Below are 26,279 nucleotides of genomic sequence, written 5' to 3' on the forward strand. Positions count from 1 at the left end.
TTAACTTTGTGTCTATCTAGTGTAAACCGTCGGTAGGTCTGTGGAAACCCCGGGTAGTGACGTAACAACGATGTTTTGCGGTCTCCGTCTTAAAACTACTACAGACAAAAGGTGACAGTGGTATGCATGTAAAATGATTCAAGTTATACAACAAGTGGCTAAAAGTACATTTGAGAATGGTTGGGATTTGATCGAGCTTATGCACGTTTTTGATTTAATAAACCTGTTTGAATATTTTTCTATATTTCATAAATCAGCCATTTTCAGGATGCTGTAACAATTTCTGGAACTCCCAGGAAACTCATGCCTCCTGAATCTTAAACAAAGTGATGAACAAATATACTACCTTTCAGAAGTTTGGGGTCACTTAGGCATGTCCTTGTTTTCCCTGAAAACATACATGAAATTAGTTTGAGTGGGACATTTAGCAAAATTTAATAAGTAATATGATAATTGACAAAGTTAGAAATTCTTTTTAATTGAAATGACTGTCCTTCAAACTTTGCTTTTGACAAAGAATCCTCCATTCGCAGCAATTACAGCCGTATAGACCTTGGGGCATTCTAGTTGTCAATTTGTTGAGGTAATCTAAAGAGATTTCACCCCATGCTTCCTGAAGCACCTCCCACAAGTTGTATTGGCTTGATGGGCACTTCAAAGGTACCATACAGTAAAAAAATTAACAGACCATCACATTACCTCCACCATGCTTGACAGATGGCGTCAAGCATTCCTCCAGCATCTTTTCATTTGGTCTGCGTCTCACAAATGTTCTTCTTTCTGATCCGAACACCTCATTTAGATTTGTCTCACTTTTTTTTAATCTTCATCTGTCCAGTGTCTGTACTCTTTTGGCAATTTTAATATTTTATTTTTATTGGCCAGTCTGATATGTCTTTTTCTTTGCAAGTCTGCCTATAGAAGGCCAGCATCGTGGAGTTGTCTTTCCCTGCTGACATTGTGACTGGTGTTTTGCGGGTACTATTTAATGAAGCTGCCAGTTGAGGACTTGTGAGGCTCCTGTTTCCCAAACTAGACACTCTATTGTATTTGTCCTTTTGCTCAGTTGTGCACCAGGGCCTCCCACTCCTCTTTCTTTTCTGGTTCGAGCCAGTTTGCACTGTTCTGTGAAGGGAGTAGTACAAAACATTGAATGAGATCTTCAGTTTATTTTTTCTTGTATGGAATAGCCTTTATTTCTCAGAACAAGAATAGATTGACAAGTTTCAGAAGAAAGTTATTTGTTTCAGGATATTTTGAGCCTGTAATCAAACCCACAATTGCTGATGCTCCAGATACTCAACTAGTCTAAAGAAGGTCAGTATTATTGCTTCTTTAATCAGCACAACAATTTTCTAATGATCACATAGCCTTTTAAAATTATAACCTTGGATTAGCAAACACAACATGCCATTGCAACACAGGAGTGATGGTTGCTCATAATGGGCCTCTGTATGCCTACAGTAAGTAGATATTCCATTAAAAAAACTGCTACTAAAGTTTTCCAGCTACAATAGTTATTTCCAACATTAACAATGTCTACACTGTATTTCTGAACAATTTGCTGTTACTCTACTTCAAAAACAAGGACATTTCTAGTTACCCCAAACTTTTGAACGGTAGTGTTCAAAACATTGCATAATGCAAACACCAACATCATTGGAATTGTTGAGTATACATTTCTAAAAAAAAATTCGAATAGAAATTAGTTCAAATTTCTACCGGTTATGGTCTGGGACATCGAGCAGAATCACATGAGACAGGTGGTCAAAATGAAACTATGGTGGCAGTACAGCTACGGCTGGTGTGCTTTTACACAGAAAAGGCTCAGCCCAATGGTTGTCAAACATCATTTGGGTCTGGCGGTAATGAAAACGATAAAGGAAAACGAAAAGACGAACAAAGATGATCAGTTCAACTGTGGGCATATTATCTTGGGGCCTCCATCCGCTATTGTTATTCAGACGGCAGGTCACATGACATGACCTAGATTTCTTAGGCTTCCTCCGCTCCTCTTTGGTTTGGCTGTGGCGGCTTTTGTGCACTGCCATGTTGGGAGAATCTTACTTTAGGAAGTCAGTTTTGTTTAAATACATTTCATGTTCTAGTCATCAACATGGAGTCACAAAAAGCTCTGGTAGATTGGGGGATTAATAATACATTAATAACTTTAGAAATGACGGAACTGAAGCAGCAATCAACAGTAAAAATGGTAACAAAGCATTATCTTTGCAGCAATTTTGTAGAGGAATAAAACAATCTTAAGACACAGCTATGGATGCAAGAACTGACTATCCATGATATCACCAATATAGTGTTAACCATGTTTCAAGGTAATGACATGTCTGTGTACATTTTCTTTCTTTATAAACATTTGAGTAAAAAACCTAAACTGATCTCATTAGTCATTTATATGATGTATTATTCAAGGGTCAATGGGTATATGTCATACATGTTATAATAAAGAAGAAAAAAAGTTTTACAACTGCTAATTGCAGCTTAAAGTATCCAAATGTAAAGTCTACAAATTCACAAGATGTACTTTCATTGAACCATGGAGTTAATCCCGGGCCCACACAAGACAGCTTCATATTAAATTTCCCCAAGACATTAAGCTCTGTTTCAATGCTGCATGTTTGTAATGCAAATACAGTGGGGAGAACAAGTATTTGAAACACTGCCGATTTTGCAGATGTTCCAACTTACAAAGCATGTAGAGGTCTGTAATTTTTATCATAGGTACACTTCAACTGTGAGAGACGGAATCTAAAACTAAAATCCAGAAAATCACTTTGTATGTTTTTCTTTAAGAAGCCCTCCTGGCCTCCTGCTTAGACTGCTGCCCCCGCGACCCGGCCCCAGATAAGCGGAAGAAGATGGTATGGTAAGCCCTCCTGGTCTCCACTTATTACCTGTATTAATTGCACCTGTTTGAACTCGTTACCTGTATAGAAGACACCTGTCCACACACTCAATCAAACTGACTCCAACCTCTCCACAATGGCCAAGACCAGAGAGTTGTGTAAGGGCATCAGGGATAAAATTGTAGACCTGCACAAGGCTGGGATGGGCTACAGGACAATAGGCAAGCAGCTTGGTGAGAAGGCAACAACTGTTGGCGCAATTATTAGAAAATGGAAGAAGTTCAAGATGATGGTCAATCTCCCTCGGTCTGGGGCTCCATGCAAGATCTCACCTTGTGGGGCTTCAATGATCAGGGGGAAGGTGAGAGATCAGCCCAGAACTACACGGCAGGACCTGGTCAATGACCTGAACAAAACCATTACTAACACAATATGCCGTCATGGATTAAAATCCTGCAGCACACGCAAGGTCCCTCTGCTCAAGCCAGCGCATGTCCAGGCCCGTCTGAAGTTTGCCAATGACCATCTGGATGATCCAGAGTAAGAATGGGAGAAGGTCATGTGGTCTGATGAGACTTAACTCCACTCACCGTGTTTGGAGGAAGAAGAAGGATGAGTACAACCCCAAGAACACCATCCCAATCGTGAAGCATGGAGGTGGAAACATCATTTTTTGGGGATGCTTTTCTGCAAAGGGGACAGGACGACTGCACCGTATTGAGGGGAGGATGAATGGGGCCATGTATCGGGAGATCTTGACCAACAACCTCCTTCCCTCAGTAAGAGCATTGAAGATGGTTCGTGGCTGGGTCTTCCAGCATGACAACGACCCAAAACACACAGCCAGGGCAACTAAGGAGTGGCTCCGTAAGAAGCATCTCAAGGTTAAGATTAATTTCTGCTTTTCTGTTGTATCAAATACTTATGTCATGCAATAAAGTGCAAATTAATTACTTAAAAACCATACAGTGTGATTTTCTGGATTTTTGTTTTAGATTCCGTCACTCACAGTTGAAGAGTACCTATGATAAAAATAACAGACTTCTAAATGCTTTGTAAGTGGGAAAACCTGCAAAATCGGCAGGTTATCAAATACTTGTTCTCCCCACTGTAAATACACTGAAGCTAATTCTTTAATTAACAAATCAGTAGTCATTTCAAAGGGAAGTATGCAGATATTTTCTTTAATGTCTGAAACTGTCAGCTTTAGGCTACAGTACATCTATAGTGGCACTCTAATTGGTTTTCCATCTAAATTAGATTTACCTAACAAAAGGTATGTTTCAAAAAGTGTTGTAATATTACTGCATCCTCCACCCTCCAACAGCCACTGGACGCTGGGACCACAGGTCCTCTGAACACATTGAGAACAGTCAACCAACAGCCACCTGCCCAAACCATGGACCTTCAAAGACTCAGAGTGAGTGACATCAACAACTTGCTACCAACATGCATTCACAGCCAACTGGCTCGACATTTCACTTTAACATCCTAATATAGCTGTTTGGGTGTTTGGCAAATTTTGATTTATAAAGAAATAATCCTTTTTTTTTTTTTTTTTTACAATACTTCCAATTTAAAAAACAGTATAAAAATAGTAGGTCATTCTGTGGAAACCCTGGGTGGTGAAGTAAACAACAATGTTTTCACAAGTGACCATGGCCAGCACCTTCTGGGCTTAGCGGGGTTGGTAATACCAGCCCCGCTAAGCCCTTACCTTATTGCGCTCTAGCAACTCCTTGTGGTGGTGTGGATGCCTGTGAGCTCAATTGAGGTAGAAGGCCATCAAGTGAATTCCTTTCTGCACATAAGGATTTTGGTATAGACTTCTTAGTTGACCAAGCAGCAGGATTAAAACCAGTATTGCATTGGATTTGCTTCGGAAGACTCATATCTCAATGTATTGTCCCAAGTCTGCTGCAAGTGTCTGTGATGAAATAGGGCCTTAATCACCAGTTGGATAGCATTTACTTGGGGAGAAAAACGGGCTAAAGACTCTTCCAATTATTTTGACTGTTGGATCCTGGTGTAATTGAGTGAACAGTAAATATTATTATTGACATTAAATATGCATTTTGGCAATTAAAGATGACATTTGAGATATCTATCAAAGAAAGAAACACTTAAAAAAATGAATAATACAAGTATGTGTGTGAACTGTCCAAAACCTCTTTATTTTATCATCTGAAAAAAAAACCTGCGAGAAACCGAAGCAATCATATCCATCAGACTGCGGCATAAACCAGCATCTGGAAGCACTGAAAGTCATTTGGTCATGTTCACATACCAATGTCTGTTAGGTTCTCCATTTCAAACGCTGCTGTCAAAGGCTTTAAATTTTAGCTTCAGCCGTGCCGCCTCCTTTGGACTCCCACCTTTGCATCCTCCGGGCCTGTGCCTCTCCATCTGCAGCTCCAGTCCGTGTGTGATTACAAGGGCCAGCCAGAAGGGGTCTCCCACGATTCTGCACACGACTCCGTACCACTCCAGGGCGCTCAGCTCCAAGCCCGAAGCCTGCATCCGTGCATGGTGTAGGCAAGTGATTGCCAGCAGGGCCACGTCATACAGCGTCAGCCAGACCGCAAAGCCCAGGACGCCCACGTGCTGCTGTGCCCAAACCGCCCCGAGCATGCACAGAGCCAGCAGCAGGGTGATGCCACCCAGAGCGAGCAGGGAGCAGTAGTAATTGAAGCACACCTGGGGCTGAAGGGGCACTGTGCTGTGGGCGCTCTCCCTGGTCGTGCGCAGATGGCCGAACTCAAAGACCATTTGCATGACGCCCACAATCAAGAAATAAAAGCCTCCCACTATGGACCCCTGACGTGGGGTCATGCCACACAGGCCCGAGGACAGGTGCAGCTTCATGGGGACAGTCGCAGTCCACCGATCAATTAGGATAGGGTAGTGACGGCAGAAGAGAGCCGGGAGGCTTATGGGGGAACGCAACACCGGGGAGAGCAAAGGAGTTCTGGGGGGGGGGGTGACGGGAGAGACTGGCTTAAAAGCACAATGACACAGAAGAAACGAGTCAGTCGGAGGTTGTTATTCCCTCACAATGTCTCGTTGAAAGAGCTCATACATTTTCCAGCATTGATATTGAAAGCAAAGACGTCAGAGAGCGTTTGCAACACAATCTTCTGTACGCTCCTGGATGGGCTCCCACAACGGCTCCTGAAGGAAAGATTCAGAAGATTTAATTATTGTCAAAAAATGTATATTGGAGACTGGTATGACTGATCATTTACAGTGACACCTTTAGCAGTCAGCTAGGTAACTGATGTTGGGGTCCTCATTTGGTAGGGGAGGTCACTTACAACATCAGTGTTGTGGGTTCAATTCCCACTGATGCCAGTGTAGAAAAACTGAATAGAAATGTGTACACTCACTTCTTTAGGTCACATAAGAGCGTTTGTAATATGATGTAAATGAAGAAATAGTTTTAGGGAAATCTCATTACCCATATTTGCCTCAATTAAATTACCTGGTGAATTTATACGATTGTAGTAAAACACTTTGATGCTGTAGTTTGTCCATAGTCCTAACACATACAAATTATATCCCAGTTAATAGAAGTGTAAATTAAACTATAGGCCTAATATTTAGTACATAGAAACACAGTATATGTGGTCCATCACACAGGGATGTCAAAATAATTCCACACAGGGCCTTGTCTTCTATTTTAGTTTTTACCTTTTCACTGTGTCCAGTTAAGACCTACACAACCAGGTGTGGGGAGTTCCTAACTGATCATTGACCAATTAATGAATTACAAGGAGTGAAAATCTGTATACACTCTGTATACGCAAAGGTGCAGTGGTTTCTTAATTTCTTCCCGGAGCTGTATATTAAAGATAAAAGTCTTTACTGTACTTTGTGTAATTCGTTGAGAACAAAATGATGCAACAACGAAAACATAATCACCAACCAGTTGAGGGCTGGATTCAAACTCACACCGGAAATCAAAAGAAACAGTTGAAATCACAGGCTGTTCCAGCTTGTGTGAATGTCATCAGGGCAAGTCATAATGGGACTCAGTAGTGTGTCTGGCCCCCAACGGCTGGACATGCTCCTGATGAGACGGCAGATGATGTCCTGGGGGATCTCCTCCCAGACATAGTATGGGGTATCAGACCTGCACCAGGAGGAACCCAGGGCCCACTGCACCAGCGTTAGGTCTGACGATGGGTCTGAGGATTTAATCCCGGTACCTAACAGCAGTCAGGGTACCATTGGCTTGCACATGGAGGTCTTTGCGACCCTCCAGGGATATGCCTCCCCAGACCATAATGTTCAACACAGTGTCTCCAGACTCTTTCACGTCTGTCACGTGCTCAGTGTGTACCTTCTCTCATCTGTGAAGAGAATGGGGCGCCAATGGAGGACATGCCGATTTTGGTGTTCCCTGGCGAATACCAAGCGAGATGCATGGTGTTGCGCTGTGAGCACAAGTCCCACTAGAGGATGTCGGGCCCTCAGGCCACCCTCATGGAGTCTGTTTGTGACAGTTTGGTCAGAAACATGTACACCAGTAGCCTGCTGGAGGTCATTTTATAGGGCTCTGGCAATGCTCCTGTTCCTCCTTGCACAAAACAGCAGATACCTGTCCTGCTGCTGGGTTAATGCCCTTCTACGACCTTGTCCAGCTCTCCTTGTGTAACGGCCTGTCTCCTGGTATCTCCTCCATGCTCTTGAGACTGTACTGGGAGACACAGCAAACCTTCTTGCAACGGCTCCATCCTGGGGAAGCTGGACAACCTGTGCTACCTGAATGAGCTGCAGGTACTGCCTCATGCTATCAGTAGTGACAAGGACACTAGAAAAATGCAAAACTAAAGAATAATCACTCTGGAAGGAAGTTAATAAACTTGGTGTTTAATAAACTTGGTGTTATACTGTGATGACTACGTGTTTCCTTAACTTTTTTGAGCAAGGTACTTAACATTAGTACAAGGTAACAGGTAACGTTACCAACATTGGCTAATGTGTTAGTGTTGAGCAACACTAGATTGTTTGCAAATGCCAGATTCTAATCTAAAAAACCAAATATTTAAATGAATGAAGAATTAATCAATTAAAATGACCTGCAGATTCAATAAGGTACGAATAGATCTGGATATGATACCACTAGCCACTGCACTTTTAGGGTGTTTTTTCCAGAAATTCTCCAGCATGGTGAAGTGGGGGGCAGCAGTGAAGCCCCCAATTGTCCAATATATTTAAAAATCTAGATATCTAAGCAGTAGGAAGACTAGGCAAGTCATTCATGGACATCTTTTGATCAATACAATGTATAAGTAATTCATTTCGGGGAATAAAGTTTTTGAATCCTTTTCCCTGTTTTTCAGTGTAGACAAATGGTTAACCATGGGTTACCAAATGTGCGTCCCACATGGCCCTAGGAGTTTGTAAATGGGGTCAACCGTGGTCAGTCGCATCTACGTAACTAGCAAGGAACGACCTACTTTAGCTAGCTAGCTATACCGAAATGTACTGTAGTGACTATGCGGCAGTTAACGTTGACTTTATTTTATTTTTAATGGGTCTAGCTCCACTCACCTGCCGATGAGACTTGTTGAAAGTGTGTGCTCTTTGTCTTGGCGATTCCTAGCTATTTTCCACCAACGAAATGGGCTAGATCTAGTTACAACCAACCGTTTCACACATTGTGGTCAAAATCGGGATGTAAAACCAATTTGCAACGGTTGACCAGTTAAATTGGTTGGTGTCGCCGCGCGCTTAATGATTCCACCGCGAGGAATTCACACAGACCCAAGCAGACTGCAGCCAGCCAGGTTAACCAGACAACTGCGATTACTAATAAGTACTTGTGTTTGGGCAAGATGGTCCCGCGCCGGGTCAAAGGCAAAACAATCACTACAGACTGCTTTTTACCGTTGAGATATGCATGTTCTCCTTGGTATGTGAAACAGTATTTTCACTATTCTTCGATATATACATTTAAAAAAAAATCTGTTTTTTGATATGGTAATACAGGATACAATGGGTTAATACCTTAAAAGACAGTAAACATTCAAGTTATTTTTTCTTCAATTAGCTGAGTAAACTTCAAGTTGTAGTGAAGTGGCGAATGTAAAAGCTGGCCTTAAACTTGGCCTCTGGGGACACGCTGAAAACCGCTGTGTAACACTTCAGCTTCTCTCGTGCAGCTGGCCTCTGCATGCCAAGCGCCAGTGTACAAAGCATGTTTACTCCGCACCACCATAGCCCGCTTGGGCATTCACAGCACTGCCAGTGTAACTGAAGAAAGGGAGCTAAAAACGTACTCATGGCAAGGCAATGATCACAAAGACCTTTTTTCACTGGTATTCTAACATACTGTGGCTTAAGCCTTTGTGTGTTTCAACCCTATGAATAATTTACAGATCAAATTATTTACTCTATTTACCAAGTTTATTCACTTATTCTTAAATGCATTTTCACAAACATAGAAATCTGACATGTAAAAAAAGTTAAAACAATTAAAGCAAACGTTATCAAATGTTACCAAAAATGATAAATCTACCATGGCATTCAGCACCTGATTGTATTGACTCAAACTAGGTATCACATATGTATAAAACGTCACAATGTTAGAAATTACAGACTTATGCACAATTAAAAACAGACAAAGGTATAACAATGCCAAGGAGGCTACTCTTCCTATACCAAAAATAATAAATAAGGCATAATAATTGCAGTCATATCAAAGGATGACTTCATTCAATAAATTAAAGGCTATTGGCAGTATTGAAGAAGAATGTAAATGAACCATGTCTCCTTATGTTTAGCTTCTGATAAATGCATTAACATGAACTGTTCCCAATTCAATACCATGTATGTACATTGTTTTACATTCTAAGTAATTGTCATTGACAATAGAACATTTTTAAATGATCAGCCACATACCTAGTATAACACACCAAAGAGTAGGAGGGCTGATCTGGGATCCCTTTTGACTTTTAAAATCAGATCATTACATGGATTGACAGGGAGGACACAATCATTGATCAGCGGTCAGACTATGGGAGTATGAATACGGGCCCAGCCCGCAACTTCAATATACACTTCAACAGGCCACTAGATGTATACAATGTTTCAGTTGTTGGCAACTGGATTTTCCTAATATTGATAGTTGGGAAAATTTGTTTTGTACATTTTACTTGCCAGGAAAATAAAACAAAAACACAACGGCATACAGCGGTTTTTCAAGGCAAATCTTTTTCCTTTTTTTTTTTTTTTTACATTCTTTATCATTTTGCATGACATCAGTGTTGTGAGATACAGTGAATCCATTACATTCAAGCCTATTCAACAGCCTCATGTTGTCTAGAAAACATATACAGAACACAAGTTGAAGTTAGAAAAGGACAGCATGAACACACTAGTTCAAATAGATCACTTTTCTAAGAGACTGACTGCTGAGAAATTATGTGCCTACATCATACATTTCTGCCCATCAACTTGACTTGCAAAAGCTACGTAGGACAATGTATTCAAATGGATTTGGCTGTGTACACATTAAATGGGATGGCAAAGTTTCACTAAGAGAGGGTCGAGTCGGGCTCTGAAACAGCTATCGGAGCTCATGACGCATTGCAAAGAGGGCTCCCCACAGAAATGTAGGGACACGCCAGAATCTATCGTGTTACCCAAGACAAATGGTGGCAGACATTGCAGTCAAGTCATCAGTACTAATGAATAAACATTTGAAAAGCTGCAACTTAAGATAAGTCTCCATTCCCTTTCAACACAGGCTACGCATTTATAAAATGTGTGTTCTGGTAAGACTACATATTTCAAATGACATCTAGGCAAATATAAAAATAATTCTAAATCCTAAAAAATTCAACGGTGAAAAACAACATAATCTTTTCAAGAGATTAAATAAATTAGCATGGGATCTTTGGAATAGGCCCACATTATTCTGGACACAATTTGTTTTCTTCAAATATCCTAAATATAGTAGGCCGAGCATAACCAGTGTCCCCTGCTCTCACACGGAGACAAAACATGTGACGACAATCTGTCAGAACCAGCAGGTGGCAATCCCATCCTCTGACTCGCACACATCAGCTGTCATTTCCTGTCAATTTCTTGATTACTCCACATTTAAAATCAACACCCTACAGATTGAATGTTAACAGGCAACTCCCTGCTACAACCCTCCCATCTACGTTATTACTCCCAGTGTAGAAATCCATGGTGTTGTAATCAGCGTGGTCATTTCTGATGCGCCATACAAAAAAAAGTCAGTTTCCAGATATCCCAGCCGTGATCCTTACAACGCCAAAACCCGGCATTTACATGCTAGACGGAGTCATGTTTATCATTGCATTTCAATCACGTGTTTTGTACCTTTTTATATTTTGTACATAAAAAGGCTCCCTGTTACCTTCTTCTTTGGCAATTACTCCAAAGAGCTCATTGTCAACTGTCCTCCGTAATCCCTTCAGCTGTCAGTTCTGCGAACCCAAAAAGTGTGAGTTCATGCCAAGGAAATGGCCCCTCCATTGAGGAGCACTTCAAGGTGCGCACTTGGAAGTTGTCAACTTCAGAGCTCCTTTGCTGTGCAGCATTTTCAGAGTTTTGAACTCGAGTGGCATCCTATGAGGGCCGGCATTGGAGAAGTAGCTATACTTGAGCATGTCGTAGTAATGGTACTTCACCACATTCCCATTTGCGTCCCTGGGAAAAGGCCAGAATCCGTACAAGTGAATCTCATCACAGAAGCGTGTGGCTAAAGTGTACATCAAAAGTCCGGTGCTCGGCCGTTTGATATTGATCTTGTTCGTCAACCAGTACCTGGGAGGGAAAAAAAAGAACAAATTAATTACTAGACCCTGCTTGGATTTGACCAGATTCCATCACTAATACAAATGGCTACAAACACTTCACTACAAACACCTCACAGCTGTTGCCTCTGGTAATCCACAAAACAACAGCAGTGTGTCGGGTATTCCCTAATACACTCAAAACAGCCAAGTTCTCCATAATAGCCTAAATAATGCTGGCGGTAATGTTGTTTTGTGCTAGAATAACAGATCAGACCACTAATTTAAAACTATATTTATGCCAAAGGCTTATTATGTCTGCATCCACCGAGGCTTCCACACATCAATGGAAGGGAAATGTTGTAGAGACCCTCAGCAGCTGATGAATTAAAGAACAGCCAACAGTTTTCAATTCCCAAGACAGACATGTCGAGGAGAATGAGAATTTGGATTGAATGGGAAAATAGCACATTTTCTAGATGTCATGCTGTGGAAACCAATCCAAGTATTTTTTTTTTTTGTTGCTACGGACCAAAAAACCCAGACGTGCGCATGTCATTATTTTGCCTCAGCATTTGGTATTTCGGCAATTACACACTGCAATGTCCAGCAAATTCAGTATTAAGCCTAAAACCCAGTAAACACAGTCACTTTTGGTTGACATACATATTACAAATGCATATTATAGTTCTAAGCTAGAATAAGGATTTACGCCGCATAAGAAAATACATTTTCGAATAGCATATCTGCTATTCCATCCAGGAGTCTTCTTTGAGACATCTCTAAAAGCTTTGCACGTACGGATTGTGTTGTTTTCCATCATTCTTTCAAAAGAAATCTGTCTCTGTCCAGGTGTTCGAAATCATGGCTAGACAGCAATTATCAAGACTTGACACAGACTGTAAAATCGATTTAAGTCAAAACTTTAACTTCGTTACTCAAAAAACTTTTAATGTATTCTTTATAGGCACCTCCTGTTTCGATTGGGCATTGTGTTGTTTGTTAAAGCCTTTCTGAAATATGAATTATTCTCAGACTGTCTGGTATAACTGGCAAACTGTTGAAGGTTTTCCTCAAGGATTTTTGCCTGTGCTTATCGACATCCCGTTGCTTTTCATCTGCAATTCTCCCGTCTTTGCTGTTGTTAAACATACTGACACCATGATGCAGCCACCACCATGCTTGAAATAGGGAGACGTATCACCAGTGTGTTACTTTGGATGGGTCCAAAACGAAGATTTGCATTGAGACCAAAAAGTGTGCATTCCTTTGACATGTTAGCGGCATGTTAGCGGCTCATTGCATGTATGACGCAGGTTTGGGATTATTTCTATTCTGTATTTGTATGTACCTTTTTTCCGCCTTTTGGTTTGGATTCATTATGGTGGTAACTACACACGTCGTAGAGCCGTCCTCAGTCATTTCAAGCAACGATATTTGAACTGTTTGCCGTTTTAAAACAACCAATGACCATTACTGAGCAGGGTGTCTTTGTATCTTTATTGTGTGTGGATGATTCAAAACACCTTCCACAGCATTCTAATTATTAACTTGAAGGTGCCTAAAGACATACTGAATGTGTTTAGATTTTTTGTGTCACCCATCTACCAATCACTGCCCGTCTTTGTGAGAGTTTCAAATGAGCTCTCTGGACTTTATTGTTGAAGCTGTACCATACAACATCTGTAAAATCCCTCAGTCGAGTATGTATGGACGACAGAGGAAATGGTGGTGAATGCCTGTTATTTCACAAATAGTGAGGTTGTGAGACTTACAATGTGATTTGTTTAGCTAAATCTGTAATGCAACAGAATGTATACAGGTCACTGATTACGTGCTATCCATTGTAAATATATAGGGGAAGCACTTGATCCATCCAGATTAACCAAGGTCACTAATGTCTTATTAACGGTAACTATGAGGGCCAGTTCCGACCCAAACATTGTTTATCTTTGAACTACCGCCACCCTCTTTATTTGTCCATCAACTGCAGTGCCTCTACACGGACAATTGAGAAAAACATCACTTTGGGTCACAACAGGGAAAGGTGAGCTATCAAAGTCCTAGAGGCATCATTACTGATACACTTCTAAAATTAAAATGGACGTCTGCACACATCACAGACGGGGCCTTTAGATGAAAGCTTTTGTCATCATTCTGTTTTCCACAGACCTGTGAGTCATGTCACTACTTTAACCAGGCTACTGTATGTAGCAGAGAGGCGGGAGCGTAGAAATATGTATCAGAAAGAACATGGTGCTCGGCTGCTATGGCAACTCACACAAGGACATTGAATGTGACCAAAGAATTAGACCGAATAAACCGGTGCCCCGGGGTAACTCAACGTGCATAACGATCAACCCGCAAAAACAATTAGCCGGTCAACAGTTCATTGGGGCGATTTATACGCTGCTGTATTTTTTTGTGCCCGGGAAAAGGACAGCCTTCACAATGCCCCTCTCTTTAACTCCTACGGTGACGCTCAAGCTTGTTCGCGATGACACTCTTTCGAAATAAGATCTCAACCACTTTCTAGTTTCAAATCTCATTACTCTTCTCATTGCCCCCATCCTCCACCCGACCCCCCCCCCCCCCACACACACACACACACACGCACACACCTCCACCCCCCCACAGCTCGCAGAGTTCTAAATTGGAAAGTAATTGAATCCAATCACACTGGAGCTACCAATCTATCGACGTATGAAGACATAAGGGCACGGGTGGAATCGTCGCCTGCTCGGAAGGCATTTGGAGAGAGCTGCGTACTGCGGGAGATGTGATCGGTGGGCAGCCCAGGCTAATTTCCCCGGCTACGTGGAGCGGTGCCAACTAACATGATGCATCCCAGTTCTCCAGTCTCTAGCTTCACACCACATTTGACGCTGGATGATGCCAGTGGTTGGCTAGAAGTGCGCTCCAAACTGCACCCTCTTTTTCTTAAAGAACACAGAAAGTAGACACAGTAAGATACAGTAGGGTTTTTGCTGAGTGTCTGCTTACACCATTGGACCACTGGCTTTAAGGACACTCCTAGACCACAGAAACCAGTGACTAGGTGCATCCTATCACTTTCCTAGACCACAGAAATCAGTGACTGGGTGCATCCTATCACTTTCCTAGACCACAGAAACCAGTGACTGGGTGCATCACTTCAACTAGTGAACATTAAGCTGCCATAATGACAACCACATCTGTATCCGTATATTTTATTGACTTCATGACTGACTTGTAGAAATTGATTTTGTGTCCCATAGCAGAAAAAAAGCACATCATGCTAATGAACTTTCAATTTGGTGTGTGTGTGTGGCCTAATTCATAGACTGAGCTGTACGATGCCGCCCATTAGGCAATCATTTAATGGTCCAAAACAGACTCTACACAAGTGTGTGTGTGTGTGCGCATCCTGTATTACAGTGGTTTCCTCCTGCTGTCCTGGAGTACTGTACAGTGGAACAGAGCTTACAACGGAAGGGCGTGCTCTCAGAGAACCGCCACTGAGATTCGTCCAAAAAACATCTGCGTCCGTGGTATAGGACATGCCACGCGTCAAAACTCACCCTCTCACCGCGTGGATGAGTCTCAGCGACGGGTAAGCCGTCCTCACCCTCAGCTTCCTCTTGACAATGAGTTCGTTGACACTCTCCACGTGCCTCTCCCCTCCCTTCACCATGAAGGCCGGGATCCACAGCACGCTGTCGTTCAGCATGCGCAGCCGCTGGACAAACCTCTCCATGTCCGAGGCGTTCCTCAACCCGCCGTAGGCCCTCTGGATGACCGAGGGGTTCATGGTGGTGAAGTCGGACCGCAGCCCAACGTCCTCGGCGAACTGCGCCAGCGGCGCCAGGTTACAGCTGTGCCAACAGCAGGTAGAAAGAGAGAGAGCCATTAGAGAAAGGGTACGATCTCGAGCAGAGTTGCCCTTTCGCAATACCAATATGCCACTGCGAAGGAGGGGGAAGAGCAGACACTGTTTTAAGTCGAGCTGCTGCCCTTCAGAGTCTTTACTAGAGTGGAGACGATGCCTGTGTGTGCGCTCCATGGTTTTATTCCAGTCCTGTACCAACACACTAATCTCGATAATAGCGCACAGCAGTAAATGAAATGTTCCCTTAAATTCTACCGCAGTGATAATTCCATCACAGTGGACGGGTTTCAATTCCATCACAATGGACGGGTTTCGGTTAAGCAAGAACCACCTTATTGTCCCACGAGTTAGTGCAGTGTCCACTGTCGCAGCTCAGCAGTCCTGCAACGCTACAGTGCAGTGTCCACTGACGCAGCGTGCAGTGATTGGCGCTTGCGTGTACAAGACCCATGGGTGTAGACGTTGCGGGCGATGACTGGCTGGTACACCAATCCGATTACAGAATTGCCTATAGCAGCAGGTATATGTCACTGGTTAATGGAGGCCAAGTTTGAAGGATTGTCCCAACGGACGATCCGCGGATACGGACCGAAGTATCCGGGAATAGGATTACGTCAACTGTAAGAGCGAGGGGGAAACGTGAAAAATATTGTAGCGCCACATCGCCATCTGAGCCCTGCCAACAGTCTGGATGATGATGTGTTACACAGCCTGCGTCCCAAATGGCAACCTACTCATTACATCGAGTGGACTACTTGTGACCAGAGCACTACAGAGAACAGGGTGCCCTTTGGGACAAAGCCGTTCCATCTGAACTGGGCAGATGGCACCAAGGAAACATTGCTAGTGTGCGTTTTAATCCCATTTACTCCGACAACAGGTTTATTGATATTGTTGCGTGCGAGGCAGACTATTCAGAAGGGACGTCCTGTCTATCGCAACGGCAACAAGCTGAGACGCAGCTGACAGCTATGTGACAACAAGGATCTGCCAAAGTATTCTGTCAGCACAACGGCCGCGCCGCTTACAAATGCAACACCATGAAACATACCCTTATTTCACTTGGCCTGAAGTCATAGACTCTTTTAGTATGTCACCCCCTTTTTTTTTTTATCCTTTGCCCCCTCAATTCTCTATTCAATCCTCTGTGGAGAGTTACAGCGTGCTACTTCAGTAGAGTGTAAAGAGCAAAGTCAGTCAGTCTTTGACTGTGAGTAACATCACTAAGTCCTCTGTGAATCTGACAGCGGGTTCTCTCATTAGACCAAGGTAAACCATAGCATCTTTGCACACTGACGGCAGGCAATTCCTTAATAATCACATGGAAAAAGACATTAACGAATTGTGACACGCAAAAAAAATATTAACCTAACTGGTATAAATGTCCAGGTAATTTCCAGCCTTATCCATCTAGTATTTGTTTTTTTAAATAATGCATCTCTGCGCTAGAGGCAAACGCAGTGACTGATGAACTAAGCTCTAATGGTCTCATATTTTAAGAGAACACTTGACAGGAGAGTGATGCCATTTTTTCCCCCCAGATTCAATTTAACGTGGCCCTCGTGGGCACATAAAACCAAGAACTGCTCATTAAATGCTTACAGGAAATAATTTCACTGAGCTTCTGGCAAAGAGCCAGTCTCCTTGAGTGTTGACCGAATATCTGGCTTCTATCCATTAGATAATGACAGCTAATATTGCCATTACCTTGAGTGGTTCTATGAACATATACGTTTTGGGGGTGTTAACTAAGGACTAATGATAGCAGAAAGAAACTCCATTAAAACTATAACTATAAGTCTCCCAACATTCTCTCATAGAATTTCGGGGAATGATGATTCCTTTACTGCATTAAGTCCTAACCTTGGGGAAATAACACCATATAATTCATTATCATACATTTTTTTTTTGGGCACTGCTGCAAAAGCGGACTAATTAACAAGATGATTCAAGAAGCAACAGGAATACCGTATCACAAAGTCGTGGCTGTCAATTTCCCTGCCACATCCGCTGTTGAGAAGCACGCCGGAGTTGCCGACCACTGCGCACGTCCTGAAGCGCTTGTTTTTGAGCGGCGACACGTCCGGTAGCAGACTGTGCAGCGTGCGGGAGACATTCAGCGTTCGGCGTCGGTCGAGGACATAGTGGATGGTGTCTCCTGGTTTGAAGCTGCTCTTCACCACTGAAACATCTCTTTCAGCATCCAGGAAACGTAGGACGTCCTTCCTGTGTGAGTCAGAGGAGAGGAGCATTGTACTGTAGGTGTACTCAAGTTGAAACTCTTTATTTTGCTGTCTTATTTGCCAGGCATAGATTAGGCGAAGCTACTGACTGAATAATATTCATAACGGAGCATCTCTACGGAATGCCCTTTTCAGACCGAAACTAGGTTCATCCTGTGTCTCAGAAATTGACCCATTTTTCCCACTGAAAGGGAGTTTATTTATTTTCTGCCTCTTCCCAAGGCTTCTGGTATGTGTTGTCGTCAACTCTTTCACATGGCAATATCAATTGGCTTTGCTAGACTTAATTCTGTGGTGGTTGATGAGAAAATCATGAGGACCCTCTGTTTTGATTCACTACAGATCTCCTGTTGTGAGAGATTTACAGTACTGTGCAAAAGCCTTAAACACCTGAAAGTCAAGGCCTTTTATTTGGGTAGTAAGTGTTTTAATTTAACAAATATATAGATTTAATATATTTGTTTTTTTACTAATAAAGACATAGTATCCAAAAAGAAAATTGACTTTCAGGTGTCCCAGACTTTTGCACAGTACTGTAAACCAGTACAAAACATGACAGAGAAAAGTACAAGGATGGGAGGTAACTAGATTATATAAAGCAGCTAAAAATTTGAGTAATTTGTTCAAGTCAAACTGGCCAATATTTTCCACAGTGGGATTAAACAGCAATATCTTGATTAGATTTCTTACTACAACATACTGCGTGAAGGGACTAAGACTCGTGTAAATTAACCAACAAAAACCACTCCGCTAGATTAGCTTAAGTCATACAGTAAAAGACAGTTTTGCCGTTTGAGCAACTTTCCCGTCCCTTCGCCGTCTCAGAGGTCTCAACGCGCTTTTCAGCGTGCAGCCCTACTTAAGATGATTCCCTAGACACTGGGACAGAAGGGCTGGCTGCTATTCTTAGCCAAGGAAGGCGCATACTCCCCAACAAAAAAAAGAAGTGGTCTCACCACAGATTGAGGCACACACCGTACTGTATATGAGCTGCATGTCAAAAATCCTGTTGTGCAGCGCGGTCAGACAGACAACTGACTGCACCAGAGACAGACACTTGGTCTTTGTAATTGAACAGAGGGAACCCTGAGGGAAGTATCTCAGCTAGAAAGGGCTGCAACCTCCGCAACAACAACCTCCCCAAGTTTACTGTATAATACAAGTGTTGTAACAGTATACCAACCCGACGACCTTGGCTCACCTGCATGATGTTCTTGGAGAAATAGAAAATGCACTTCTACTCCTGTGGCGCAGACCTCCAGACAGGACTATTTGTGAGGAAGGAAAAATTGTCTCCTGTGTAGATTCTACGCCATTGAAGGCATTGAAGTTATAAGGTCGTCTTACTTCGGTGTCACTGACTAACTGTTGGTAGGGCTCACAGCGCTGTGCCGACAAACCCAACCCACTGATCCGGAATGCTGCGGTCCGCCCACGGTTCAGCCTTCCCGGTTTCTCCTATGTCACCCCCACAGCTCCTCCTCTCTCTCCACTGACTTCCCGTGGAAGTTCACAACCACCACAAGGCCATGGCGCTCGCTGGTACGCAAGGCTATGACCAGGGCTCTACATTCTGCCATCTCTGGGCCTCTGGCAATCACACCTCTGTGGGAAGGCAGCTTGCGATCTGCCCAATCAAAATTCTTCTTTGCCAACACCTCAGTGGTGGAACCATGGAACCCCCCCTGGGGGGTTAGGGTTAGAGTCGCCACCCATTTTCCGAAAACTTCAGAAACTCAACTTTTTCAAAGGACACCCCAAAGTTCCTAGTACAGTCTTCCTTCTGGCTCTGACTTTTGCCAGTAAGTAATTTACTGAGAAGCATGAACTTACTACTACAGAGTTGTGTGGTTGTTCCACCTAGCTTCTTACAACGGACCCACAAACTGTAAGTCGCTCTGACAAGCTACGTTCCCCAAGCGTTCTCCTGACATTCTGGTTGAGCGGGCAGCGTAATAAATCAGTTTGGGTCACGTCGCAATTGACAAAAATCCCACATTTGATTCCCCCCGAGTCCCCAGCGACCACGTACGAATCAGAAACTGGGGCTAAAGGGGTGAAATTGAGGGACTTTGGACAGAGGCCTGGCATTGGGGCTAAACTGTGGATTTACTGGAGGTGTAAAGCAAACCAGTGGTCAAGCGAAGCAATGAGCCCGATTTAATGTTGACCCAATGAGACATGCTCCTCAATGTCTGCAGAGGCTTCCTTCCTACGGTGTCCATGCATGACAAATGGCATCCTCTACATTACTACACCACTAGGTGCCAAAGGGGTCTGATCAGAGGTGTTGTACACTAGGGTACGATTTGGGAAAACTCCCATATCGCTTGCTGGATGCTGTTGTATAGTTGTGAGGTGAGTAATTCTCAGCACAACGTCAGTTGATCTGGGCCCCGGAGGCCTGGAGGAGGACTACTGTTGTGTAGGCTCAATCCTTTTCTAATCCAATTACAATAAATGGAAAAGCTGTGACTCACCTTATCATGAGAACCAGTGACGAATTGACCCGCCATCCTGCGACCGAGTGCTGGAGAAACAACGGCATACCCCTCCTGCTGATTTTCTCTGAACCATTGACCATGAGTCTCGAGGTGATGAGTTCACTGTCATTGAAATAAAGAGACGTGGAGAAAGAAAAACATATTGTCCAGGATCTGCATAACGGAGACAGTAACAATGGCATCCTTGCACTAGTATTTGAGACTTGAAGGCATACGAAACACACACACACACACATTCTTGCTTTTTGTTAATGCACAAATACTGGATACAAAAATAGCACCGTTTCATTCACACAGCAAGGATGTCCATGACCTTTGACAGAACTTCGCTAGCCTGTCTTTGTTTGATGTAGGCTTGCAATCTAAAGGCCACACACAGACAATGCACGCGACCAAATATTAGCATGGCAAGCCAGCACTGGAAGCTGACGCTGTTCTTACCATGACACAAAGGGCTGGCGACACACACACACAGACAACCAGTCAAGGTTCAGTTGCTTTAATGTGATATGATGACGAATGTCCTTTCTCATTGAGGGGATTGAACAGACAATAAAGAAGTAATTACACCGCTACGAGTGCCAAAAAAGGGAAGCGGGTGGTTCACTAGAAAAGAAGACTGGATGTGTTCTGAGCAATCAGCGTTCCAGCCTGAGATCCATACGGCTTTAATCTGTAATCTCTCTTGTTTGCTCTGAAAAAGACACCTTGAACACAAGTGTCAATTTGCCATTCTACTTCATCCATCAAACTTGACTGTACAGTCTATTGTCCCCCACTCTGGCTAAACCTACTCTTGGCAATCACAGGTGGGTTTTTTCACTGGTCTGTTAGTTAACATTACATCCTTTATATTTAGACATGTCTTCTACAGAGGAACTGACATCGGCTTTCAAAAGCCTTCGAAAAACAACTGTATTAATATATTTAACAAGTGCGTGTGTGTGAATAGGGTGAAGCACAATTTACAAGATTGCTATTGCTTTCCTGACAGCTACTCATTTCCACTTTCCCGGTCTACGCATGGTTCCCCAGTCAACAAAGCCCTGAGCCACAGACCTTCTCAGATTTAATCACAAAAAAGTCCCAATTGACAACGTGGCTCACTGCTTCTGCCTGGGTTGCCCTAGTCTACAACAAAAAAAAGCGAATTACCCTTCTGTCTTAAGTACTCGTTTGCATGCAATATAACCCACTGGAGTTACCACCTATATGTTTTAACTAAATGATTAAAATATTGTCTGCCTTCAAGGCCCAGTGCAGCCATTTCTATATCAATATAAAATTAAGTTAAAATGGCCAATTTCTTTTAAGCAAAAAATATATATAATTCTCTCATGTAGATTTTAGATAGGAACTAAACATGTACAGTTCATCCAAGACCAGGCTTGTTGTCAAAAAGTCAGTTGACACAAATGTGTTGTGTATTCCGTTTGGCACTTCCTTTTTTAAAGTACTGAGAAAAGAGACGAGAGAAACCACAGGTCTCATGCCTCAGTCTCTCTCACACACACACACACACACACACACACACACACACACACTCACACACTCACACACTCACACACACACACACCTTTCCTGTCAACAGCCCAGTACTGAGAACACAAAACATTCAATTACTTTTACATGGTCATCTATTCACTGTTGTTTGCAACCTAATTGTTAAAATGATTGCAACCTCAATACTCTTTAAATAAATCTTTGTCTTTAACTTTAACGAGTGAGAACAAATCCAAACATTTGCAATTTAGGCTTGTTCAAACAAGAAATCACATATTTCATGGAAAATGAAGCCTTCAGCTTTAACTGAGTGAAAATAAATGGGAAGGTCTTCAAGGTTGTTCATACCAGAAATCTTGAATTCTTGTTGTTCCTGGTAACTGGTTTTACTCATCAGTAGGATATTTAGGGACTCTGATTATATGTATTAGGTACAACAACCTACACAGCATGTCATCCATGACAAATGTATGATTTCACACCCACATGGTATTGAAACTCAAATGTCTAAGTCACCTTCACCTGTACTCAGGAGTGCAAAGTATGCCATCGCTTAACTAGCGATTAAGCACACACACTCATTATACATGTATAGATGGTAGATATAGGCAAACACTGTTTGATATAGTTTGGAGTCCACTATTCTCAACTAAGTGAATTCCTATAAGAACTATCTTTTTTGTATCCTGAGGTTTTGTCCCATTTTGTATGTCTGAAGGATCAGACGTAGACACCATGCCCCAAGCCTCACTGACTCTAGCTTTCCGAGAGAAATATGCAACATTTCTGAAGAATTTACTCACATGTCAAACCGTACATGATATTATGCAATTAAACAACTAAAAAATAATGAATTGCAGTGGCAATTACGACTAATTGTCGTTTTGACATTGTGTTCACCGGTTCAGTCCAAACAAAGGAGAATTAAGCGTCCGTCTCAATACTGTTGAAATGGGCTAGACCAAAAGCAGAGGGGTCCAACTGCAGACAGTGTGGAACAGACATACCTATCTATATACATTTAAACTAAGTCCAAAACACGAAATTTTATCTCGAGGATGATCTCAACGACTATTTCTACAAGAACACCTCTGTTACGCGCCTCGTGCTAATACCTGTTCCCGGTGGTGTTCAAGCTATTCTATTGGCCATATCAATGGCAAAAGAAAGGATATCGTACCCAGTGACTTGAGCTTCCTGATGTTCTTCACTTCTAGTTATTTCTTTCGTTTTGTAGAAGATCAGCAGGATGCTTATTGTGCAAATAGTCCAGCGTTTCCGTGAAGGGCGCATTTCGCAAAGAATGAGAAACGGAACCCTTTGCGATAGCTTCCCCGTTAAAATATTTTATTGGCCAGATTTGTCCCTCTTCCGAAGCCCGCTAGTCTCCTTCTGTTACGCGCATTACCATGACAAACTCAGCAGCTGCACGCCATGCCCATCCAATGAAGCTTCGCTATGTGATGGAAAGACAAGGGGACCAATCATTTCACTCTATTTTGCATATGAAACGATGTCGCGGTTGGTTAAATCAATTGTTATCGTGAAGGGCGTCAACTTTCGTTTTGAAGTTATGTTTAAAGATGAATAGCGCACTGAGAGCGGGCCAGGCGGAAAATGTAACAGATAGCCGAGACCAGTGTGCTAAACCAGTGGAAATAGAACACGCAGTCCTTGTTGCCTTTTCCAAAGACCAGGCCGGCCGGGCATGTGTGATCAGTCTCCAACTGACAGTTAAAAATCTTGTTTACAGTTTACCTTTAACCTGCACTGCACGTAATATAAAAACAAAAATAATTATATTTATTTATGCAACCGTTATTTTAATTAGATTCTAATTTTCAGTAAAGAACTGGCTAAAGGCATTTACTTACAAGACAGTGCATCAATTTAAGGGTCTTGTGCACAGACAGGATACACGAGGCTTACATCTTGCTGTTTCCTGTCAGATAGTACAAAAACACATAAAAAGTAGACAAAACAGATTAAAGAAAATCGATCGCTTATAATATCAGTACACACTCATGTTATTTATGATATTTCTGCCTATATAAGGTGCGAAAATGTCCCCAAACTGTGGTTAAATCAGAAAAGGATTAGAAATAGGGAAGTTTTTTTTCTCACCCATTTTGAAAAAGTATGTTTTTCTGTGTTAGGTTTAGGGCAAAAATGTCAATGCATAAATGTATTTCAGGGCAATCCTCTTTAGTGATAACTAAGTAAGTAAAAAGGGTGTGTGTGTGTGTACATGTCCAGATTTTCTCAACAGTAATAGTAAACCAGGGCAAATCATGACTAGAGAGGACATTTTCCAGGTCCTCACTTATATTCATTCCTTTCTTGTCTTGGGGTTAAGGTTAGGGTCTTAAACTGTGTTTAGTGGTAAAGTTAGGATTAGGTTAGGTTGGGAGTTGTGATCCCAAAACGTTTTCTCAAGTATAGTAAAACGAGCAAGTGTGTGTGTGTGTGTGTGTGTGTGCGCTCGAGTGTGAACGTGTGCTTACATGTGAAAGGCCTTAATGGAAGATATGTGCTTGAGAAATGAAACAAGGGTGATGTAAGAGTCAAGATAAAAAAGGAATAACAACCAAAACTGGATTTGAACTTTACGGGTTGGTTTTGCAGACATGGATTAGGCCAAGTCTGGGGCTAAAACAACAAGCTCAATAGAGTTGTCTAATGAAGTTCATTTTTTTGTTCTAGACTAGGCTTAATCCATGTCCCTAGAAGTTGCGTTTCTGGGGCTCGCTTTAACTCTGATAAATGATTATGCAAGGGAAGATAGTTAAGGTAGTTATGAAATGTAAGTTGGGGTTGTGAAACATTGTTTGTTTGCTCTTTTTACCTTCAAACATTCAAGAGATACTGTTGTAGGGTTAACTACAACTAATTATGCAAATTTTTCTCATCATATTTGATACTTTTTGATACTAAAGTTATACTGTTAGTATCCCATTAAAGTCAACTTAAGAAACCCCTTTGAAGAAATCCTATTCAGGTCAGTGGAAGTTTTAAAAGTGTAAGTTAAAATGTTATGAAGTATAAAAGTTATCAAAAAGTTCAGTTCAGCACACTATTCCAGACCATTCTGTACATTTTGAAGTTTGAAAGGCATGTCTAGATTAAAAGCTTTTTGCTTCCATATGGAGAAATCCCTGCCTCTCTGTGTGTTTTAAAGATGAAACATTTAAATCCTATCATGACAAAGGAATTAGGGAAATCTATCACTTATTCCAGAAGGATATTTTCTTTGTCTTCTAACCATGTCAGAGAGAAATTCCATATTCTGGTTACTTTAGCTTTTTTCAAATACGAAATACAGTTGAATTGAAAGAGGGCTCTCTTGTGGAAACCAAAACATAAAAAACAATGATTTAAACGATCATGGAAATACATCTAAATGTATCTCTACATTTAACAGGCTGTTGTTAGGTCATATGCCAGTAGACACATTTTGGGAGACTTAAATGGGAGATTGAGACCAATAGGTTGAAATAAGGAAAATTGGTTGTATACCACTTTTTTATTGTCAATACCGATTCCAAGAGCTGAACTTTGAGTATCTTCCAATACAGATCCGATACAGCCATTTTAATTTTGATTGAGTGCCATCATTATTTTACATTACTAAATTGTATGTCTTGCTGTTTTTTATTAAAAACGTTTCAAATATTTAATATTGTGTAATTAACACCGTTGTAACAACACAAAAAAAAATTCACACGTGACATACTGACAATTTTCCTTAAAGTTTAAACAGCCATTTTCCTATCAGTATTTGGTTAAACATTTCAAAATTCATTGTTAAGCTTGCCCACCAATCACAACTTGATCGAAGTGACACTAGATTAACTTTAGGACTAGATAGCCTATCTGGCTAATAAATTGAAGATGGCGCTAAAAGGAAAACATGTAGGCTTGGTCCTGTCCAAATCTAAATGGATTTCGAGATTAGAAATCACACAGTTAAAAGGTATTATCAATTAGCCTGCAGTTAGCTCACATCAGCTGGCGTTAACTAACTTAACTAGCTACATTGCTATACCTGGTGTTAACTACAATCTTAAGCTTCTCTACCATCAACCCCTTGAAATACTTGCTTGGCAAAGTCTGCAACTACCAGTTTTACTACTGTCTGTTTCAAGTGTAAAGTAATTCCAGACTGCATGCATCATTGTGGTTGTTGCGGGTTGTTGTTGAGTTCAATAGCCATAGGCAGCCGGTTTCCAGTCAGCTTATCTTCAAAAACAAATTAGTGGTGTTTACAGCACTTTGTCCAACAATCAGTTTTGTGTCATCGGCGCATTATATAGAGACGCTGTCGCCAATACACGATTCTGTGTTTTAGGCCAATATTGGATCCATGCGTCCCAGATTTACAAACGTTTTCATAATGCCAGTCACACACTGTCTGTGTTTACTCACTAGGAACACTTCATAAAAATAAAGCTGAAATGTATTTTGTCCGTTGGTGCACAAGGCAAAATGTACATTTTATCATGTTTTGGACGTGCGATTGTATTTTA

The 26,279-nt window shown here is 41.9% G+C and overlaps 3 protein-coding genes across 4 annotated transcripts in view; 1 reads left to right on the top strand and 2 right to left on the bottom strand.

The window, feature by feature from the left end:
• Positions 1-26,279, top strand: part of LOC105020483 (proline-rich protein 36) — a 57,095-nt gene that overhangs the window by 1,600 nt on the left and 29,216 nt on the right. The window contains exon 2 of the mRNA XM_029116925.2: positions 4,192-4,284. Within this exon, the coding sequence (XP_028972758.2) occupies positions 4,192-4,284 (93 nt within the window). The remainder of the gene's footprint in view (positions 1-4,191; positions 4,285-26,279) is intronic.
• Positions 5,032-9,057, bottom strand: LOC105020463 (transmembrane protein 217). 2 transcript variants are annotated; one of them, XM_020042691.2, is made up of 2 exons: positions 8,877-9,057; positions 5,032-6,035 (listed from the first exon to the last, which is right to left on the bottom strand). In XM_020042691.2, exon 2 carries the CDS (start codon positions 5,727-5,729, stop codon positions 5,175-5,177), a length of 555 nt encoding a protein of 184 aa, XP_019898250.1. In that variant the 5' UTR covers positions 5,730-6,035; positions 8,877-9,057; the 3' UTR covers positions 5,032-5,174. The 2 variants fall into 2 exon arrangements, with proteins under 2 accessions (XP_019898250.1, XP_010885835.1); XM_010887533.4 differs by lacking the exon at positions 8,877-9,057 and adding an exon at positions 8,421-8,735.
• Positions 9,263-23,161, bottom strand: st8sia4 (ST8 alpha-N-acetyl-neuraminide alpha-2,8-sialyltransferase 4). Its single transcript, XM_010887531.4, has 5 exons — positions 22,934-23,161; positions 20,227-20,352; positions 17,472-17,729; positions 15,196-15,489; positions 9,263-11,666 (listed from the first exon to the last, which is right to left on the bottom strand). The coding sequence occupies exons 1-5, from the start codon at positions 23,044-23,046 to the stop codon at positions 11,387-11,389; spliced, it is 1,071 nt and encodes a 356-aa protein (XP_010885833.1). The 5' UTR covers positions 23,047-23,161; the 3' UTR covers positions 9,263-11,386.

This window comes from Esox lucius, chromosome 23, assembly GCF_011004845.1.
Source record: "Esox lucius isolate fEsoLuc1 chromosome 23, fEsoLuc1.pri, whole genome shotgun sequence".
NCBI classification, from domain to species: Eukaryota; Metazoa; Chordata; class Actinopteri; order Esociformes; family Esocidae; genus Esox; species Esox lucius.